The sequence below is a fragment of the Spea bombifrons genome, chromosome 11 (genome assembly GCF_027358695.1).
Source record: "Spea bombifrons isolate aSpeBom1 chromosome 11, aSpeBom1.2.pri, whole genome shotgun sequence".
Taxonomy (NCBI): domain Eukaryota; kingdom Metazoa; phylum Chordata; class Amphibia; order Anura; family Pelobatidae; genus Spea; species Spea bombifrons.
In genome coordinates, this window is record NC_071097.1 from 19,654,505 (window position 1) to 19,661,391 (window position 6,887).

The 6,887-nt window shown below is 41.6% G+C and overlaps 1 protein-coding gene across 1 annotated transcript; it reads left to right on the forward strand.

The window, feature by feature from the left end:
* The first annotated feature begins 1,763 nt into the window (after positions 1-1,763).
* LOC128469330 (C-factor-like) lies at positions 1,764-4,595 on the forward strand. The gene is made up of 3 exons (XM_053451144.1): positions 1,764-2,140; positions 3,439-3,616; positions 4,241-4,595. The coding sequence occupies exons 1-3, from the start codon at positions 1,814-1,816 to the stop codon at positions 4,525-4,527; spliced, it is 792 nt and encodes a 263-aa protein (XP_053307119.1). The 5' UTR covers positions 1,764-1,813; the 3' UTR covers positions 4,528-4,595.
* The last annotated feature ends 2,292 nt before the right edge of the window (positions 4,596-6,887 follow it).

Consider the following 6,887-nt stretch of genomic DNA (forward strand, 5'->3'; position numbering starts at 1 on the left):
CTGAAAATGTAGGATGAGAAATTTAGTAAAAACTAGCGAAAATTAGAAAAAAATATTCTCTACAAAGATGTAGAATTTTTACATTAGGTATGATGGGATTGCAACTCTAATTTTAAACAGATAAACCAAAAATATCCACAAAAAATATATATTTCTGTAAATCAGACAACCCCCACTATGTATCAGGGGTATTTGGGCATTCTTCATGCAGCTATTTGGCCACCAATGACTGTAAAAGGGGGCCGCAGAAATGATTTCCTGCACTTTTTTTCACCAACACTTCTGTGTTGCTTAGATTTTTTTGGACAGGGTATGTGTTATGGCAGAGAAACCCAGCCAAAATTGTTTAGCTGCATCTCCTGATTATGGAAATACCCCACATCCTTAGTTTTTAGGTTAATAGAGGTAAGGTCTCTGGTTAGGCGAGGTTGGGGTGCAACGGAGCGAGTAGGAGGCAAGGCTAGAGAGCATGATAGGAAGTGGTGGTCAGAGATGGGGAAAGGGGAATTAGAGAAGTTAGAGTGCACATGCAAAAAAAAATAAGGTCCACAGTGTGACCATCATCATGAGTATGGGGTATGTACGTGTATATGTGTCTGGGAATGTTAGTGTGCATGTTTAATCGTGTATGTGTCTAGTTGTGTTAGTGTGTCTGTGTATAAGTGTGGGTTTTGAGTGCATGTATGTGTTAGTTTGTCCATGTGTGTTAGTGTAAGTGTCTGGGTGTGTGTACTATTGTGAGTTTTTTTGCATTACACATTAAAATGTAACAAAAACCCCATCTTACTAATAAACAAGGATACACTTTGAAAGGTTGTGGTGATCTTCAGATATATGCAGAGGTATGGGTATGTCATCCTATTTGTTAATCAGCCATTTAACAGCTGTTTATGTCCCCGCACAATAAGCAATATGCAACATGAGAATGGGTAATATGTTCATTATATATTCACTATATATAGTTGAGGAATAATGGTCCATAATGACCCCATCTGGTCATTCTAACATCTGGGTTCGGCCCTTAAGGCTAGTGAAGTTGGTGAATTGTTAGGTTTGTTTTACCTGCAAAATTTTTGATAAGTGAAACAATGTAAAGAAAGAGCATAAAACTAGCCAGTACCATATATCCTATAGCTTCACATACACTGGCATTACTACAGGAGTCGCAGCTGCGACAGGCCCCGTGCCTCTAGGGGGCCCGATGTGACCCCTGCAACCCCTTGTTCATGTCTCCCCGTACCATTTCAAAATAGGTTCTAAGCTTTTTTGATCTGGCACATGGAGACAGAAGCATATCAGGGTCACAAAGACGTCATGGCTGCATGGATGTCACATGAGGTAAGCGGGGGCGGGGATGTTTGTTTGTTAGCATGGATGTCTAATTGTGTGTATGAATGTATGTGTAATTCGTGCAAGAGTATTTACATATGTGAGCCAGAGTGTATGTTGAAAGGGGGGCAAGGGGCAAAGAAGGCACAGACAAGTTGTTTGAGGGTAATGATGGCACATACCAGCTGTGGGCCTTAATTGCGATATACATACCAGATGCTTTTAGCCACTTTAAAAAGTGACAGTTTGCTAGCAAGGAACATTTCATTGTGTATTGCTTTCCTTCTGCACACAGAGTTAAAAAAAAATATCCACATACAAACACACACTGGGAGTGATGATTATTTAAGGACAGCGTACACTTTGTAAAACACGTCTCTTTTATTGCCACCAGGTGGCGCTATATTTCACGTTATGTAAAGGAAACACCTATATGTTTTATAAGCATTAACACGCTGAAGCGCAGGAAGGAGTCTTCACTAGGATGGCTGGCGGGATAGCCCTCGTGCAAGGAGCAAGCAGAGGGATCGGGTTCCACTTCTGTAAGCTTCTAGTTCTATCGAGACCCAAGGTCAGTGTGATCGGGACATGCAGGAACCCCGAGGCAGCCTTAGCGTTGCAAGAGTTAAGGGAGCAGTACCCTAAAGCGCTTACGATCATGAAGATGGATGTGACCAGCACCAGTGATATCCAAAACACCGCCGAAAAAGTCAAGCAGGATTTCGGCAGCCTGGATCTCTTAATTAACTCGTCTGCCATGCTGCACCCTAGTGGTAAAGGAGAGACAAGCTTGAGGGAGGTCACTGCTGAGGTGAGCTGTCTCTCTCTACTGTGTCATCAACTTCACATATCCTTTCATTTATATCATTTATTTATATTGCTTTGTGCATACAGGATCATGGAAGCATCAGGCATGTATAGTGTGTGCATGTGTCTATCTATATTAACTGAACCAGATGGCAAACCACCTCAGATAGATTTTAGGTTTAGAGCTTGCTCTTTGTGAGGCTCTGCTACATCCACCAGGTAAAGGTAGAGGGTTCTGGACATACGTGAGGTTCCATTAGTCAAGCCACTGGAATCGACTGGTCTCACCGACTCTGTAATACATTATTTATACAATAATAATTATAATTAAGTACGTTTTAAGTAAGTAAATATGTTTTTCTGCAACTGCCAAGTGCGTATTGGCTCAATTTGTCTGCTTATCACTGCACAGAGAATTTGCAACTCTTAAATAAAGCTAGATAGCTCTTTGCTCTGAGTTTCTCTTCCTTCTTATCACCAGAAAAAACCCTTTTAGATCTGTCAACCAATAGGATCCTAGTAAAGAGTCACGAGGTGCTTAGCAATGTGAGTAAATCAGTGCATTTTTACTTGCACACTTGCGTGGAAATAAAACATTGCTGAGCACCTCGTGACTCTTTACTACATTTGAGGGTGTTGGTTGGACCCTGCTCGTGCAATTAAGGTGCTGTCTCACTGTCTCCTAAGTACTTATTTATGGGATCCTAGGCCTAACTTTTTCTGAGGGTCAAAATATTAGTCTGGCCCATTGCAGACAGAATGAAATGCAACGTGCATCAGGGTGACAAACCCATAGGGCTAACGTGCCTTTCCCATACCAATGGTCGGGCATCGACATGATGAGGTGGAGTGTTGCATACATATATATAGAGATATTATGTCATACCCATGGCACTCATGGTCAGAGCACCCTGTAGAGGTCATGAGAGGACAGATAAACCCTGCTAGGCCCTCCTAAAGACTACCCTGTCGTAGATTTTCCAGGGGAGCAAATGCCCCCTACTGTGGTTGCTCATGACCTTACGCACCTACTGAAGGAACTTGTATCCCAGGACTACCTATTAATAAATATTTCCCACTTTTTTGCCTAGGATCAGTAAAGGTAATTGAGAGACCTAAAACATTTATCAAGATAAAACCGCAAGCACTACACAGCTGCTAATCCAGAAATTTGAAATAAAAAAACATTTAAAATACAACTTTTTTCTGCATTAGGCTTCTTCAAATAAAGAATTATAATGACTTTTACACATTTTAAGCACATCACATTCACCTTTAATGAGCATTGTGTATTCTTCTCAGGGTCTCTCTCATGCAATTGCTACAAACACCATAGGACCTTTGATGATGGCGAAATACTTTGCCCCGCTGCTAATGAGAGGAAGTGGGGCATTTGGAGCAGATTGTTCTAACAAAGAAAAAACGCACAGCGCCGTATTTGTGAACATGAGCGCTAAAGTAGGCTCCATAGGTGACAATGGTAAGCGTATTTTTTATTCAACAGAAATAGCAGCGTCTGTGTAACAGATCTCGATACCCTGAATGGGTATATTTGCTATCGACAACTTCCTCCAACAGCTGAACCTCTTGCTTATTATCAGGCTCGGTATTTGTACCCGGCCCACCTTAGCCAAGTAGAGGGTTACTATTGTAGTCTGTGGGGAACATGGTAACCACGGGCGGTTCCCTGACTTCTGGACAAAAACGGCTGGATATCAGATCCAGGTGCAAATACTGGCCATGAAGGTCTTTGTTCTGTAAGTCGTGACCCGATGGAGAGTAGTACCACACATAAAAAACTCTCCCAAAATGCAGGTGCCCCAAATCTGCGTCTAAGCTCCACAGTCTTTAGAGTCTCTGGTAATTGGGGAAACGTGGCACTCAGTGCCAGAGGGAAGAAATAGTCCCAAAGGACCTTGGACCCACCTCCCCAAAAACAGAACCCCTTTCAAGGCCAGGGCCTATAGTCTGTAGGAAGAAGGCTGGCCCCCAGGAGCCCAGGGCACGGAGGCATCCATGACAGTCAGTTATAGGTAGATGACTAATTAAGGAAACATTATTGGTTTGTTATGTATTGTGATGTTGTACATATATATGCTTCTAGCCCTAGGTGGGTGGTACAGCTACAGGATGTCTAAAGCAGCCCTAAACATGACCACCAAGAACCTCTCGATTGAACTAGGGAGGGGAAAGAATAAAGTGATCTGTGTTTCCTTGCATCCTGGAACAGTGGACACAGACTTGTCACGACCCTACCACAAGAATGTCCCGAAAGAGAAACTGTTCACTGCTGAGCAGTCTGTGAATTATCTGATGCACATCATTGAAAACCTAAGTATAGACAAAACAGGGAAATTCTTTTCATGGAATGGAACAGAACTACCTTGGTGAGAAATGTTTTATACAATGTATCTACATATTAATATTTATATAATAAATTCAAATTGCACACTTTACAACACTGTTGCTAATCTTACTACTGCTGTAGTGGGAAAAAAAAATTTTTTATTCGCAACTGAATGCGACCTTAATTCTGTTTCCAGTACGAACAAAGAAAATATAACACAAACTATATATATATATATGATGACTCACAGAGCTGTCCAAGTTTTGCAATGTTACTGTGGATACCACAGGGGTCAAAAAATTTGGTTTTGATCTAGGAGCCAGCTTTTTTTTTCTTCCCCAATTTTTTTTTAATTTTCCTGGCCTTGCCATACACACACACTAACATACATTTGCACACCATACAGTAACAGACACTCTAACACCCAATCGCAAATACCTTACAGAAACACACACACGCTAACATTCTATGCTCTCGTACACACATACACTCATACACACACTAACACTATATGCTGATATACACACTCATGAGAATGCCATACTGTAACATACACAACACCATACACTTTAGTAACACACTCTTATACACATGCGCACCCACTGGCTAACACTATGGACACTGAATTTGGCACTACAAAACAGTAGACATACTGACTCTGGCACTATGCACTTACACACACACTGATACTACAATATACACACACTTACAGACTGACTCCAGCACTATACATATACACTCTGACACTATAGTATACTTAACATAATAACTGTAAGTGCTAATGTGCCATTGATGAACAATTTATGGTTGGCAACATCCCCTTATTACAGACATACCCCACATACATATATCTTCTAAAGGACCTCATCCACCCCTTACATAGCACCCTAAAGGGGGGTATTTTATTACTTAAGCGGTTTGGGGGTAGTGAATTAAGGGTTGGAATGGGCAGCCTACCAAAATTCCTCTAAGAGCGCATTGACTAATCATCCACAAGGTCACAAAAGAACCTGGACTAACATGTAAAGAACTGCAGGACTCGTTAGTCTCAGTTAAGGTCAGTGTTCACAATTCCACAACAAGAAAAATACAATGCAAATTATCATATCTTGATGACCCCTAAGGCTTTTGGTGATACCATGGACCGATGAGTCAAAAGTGGAACTTTTTGGAAGACTTGTCCCATTACATCTGGCATACAAAGCATTCCCCAATAAGAACATCACACCAACAGTCAAACACAATGGTGGTAGTGTGAGGGTCTGGGGCTGCTTTGCTGCTTTAGGACCCCGGCGACTTGCCATAACTGATGGAACCATGAAGTCTCCTTTCTACCAGAAAGCCCTAAAGGAGAATGTCCAACCATCAGTTTGTGACCTAAAGCTCAAGCGCAGTTGGGTTATGTTGCAAGACAATGGTACGAAGCACGCAAGCACGTCCACCTAGGAATGGCTCAAAAGACACAAAATGAAGTTTCTGTAATGTCTCAGTCAAAGTCCAGACCTGAACCTGATTAAGATGCTGTGTCGTGACCTTCAAAAGGCAGTTCAAGCTCGAAAACTCTTCCGTTTGGCTGAATTACTTCACGTTGATGCAACACGCTCATTGCCAGTTATTGCAAACTTTTGATTGCGGTTGTTGCTGCCAAGGGTGACGCCACCAGTTTTAGATTTAGGGGGACAAATACTTTTTCACATGAGTGATATAGGTTTTGATTAACTCTTTACCTTCAATAAATGACTCACTTATTTCTCACATTGTGTTTGTCTTATATTAAAATTAGTTGGATGATCTGAAACAGGCTATATATGTTAAGATCCTTTAACCTTTCCTGGTAAGTTTTATCGTGTAATCTATGAACCATTTAAGTAAGCCTTTTTTAAGGCATGACATACAGGGCTATAAATAGAATAACATTAATATTTTAGAGCTTCTTGATCCAAGGAGAAATCCAATTGCCTCTTGGAGTCAAGAAGGAATTTTTTTCTCCTGATGGCAGAATTCGAATTAGCTTAACTAGGGTTTTTTGCCTTCTTTTGAATCAAGAATAGGAAGGTTGGGTAGAAGGGTTGAACTTGATGGTCTTTTTTTAACCTTATGAACTATGTAACTATGTAGCCGCTCGCCCCCCTTTCGGTCTCCTCTGCTCCCTACCATTGCCCTGACTGCGGTGTTGGAAGCGCAAGGCCTTGGTCGTGGTGCGGCGCCGGAATAAGACGTCATATCCCGATGCACAGGCAGGGCAGCGAGACTGAGGCCTTAACCAACATTAGACGCTCAACAATCCTTATCTTTAACATAGGTTCCATTAAGTTCCCCACTACTGATGTAACTCACAGGCATGTAGTGAATGGGCACAACATTTGCGTATTTTCATTCTTCGAGGGCTACTTGCGTTAAGAAT

Excerpts from the sequence above, each read along its gene's own strand:
- LOC128469330 (XM_053451144.1), top strand. The coding sequence starts at position 1,814 with ATGGCTGGCGGGATAGCCCTCGTGCAAGGAGCAAGCAGAGGGATCGGG. Across the intron at positions 2,141-3,438 it reads TGAGGGAGGTCACTGCTGAG|GGTCTCTCTCATGCAATTGC; the intron begins GTGAGCTGTCTC and ends TATTCTTCTCAG. Across the intron at positions 3,617-4,240 it reads AGGCTCCATAGGTGACAATG|CCCTAGGTGGGTGGTACAGC; the intron begins GTAAGCGTATTT and ends ATATGCTTCTAG.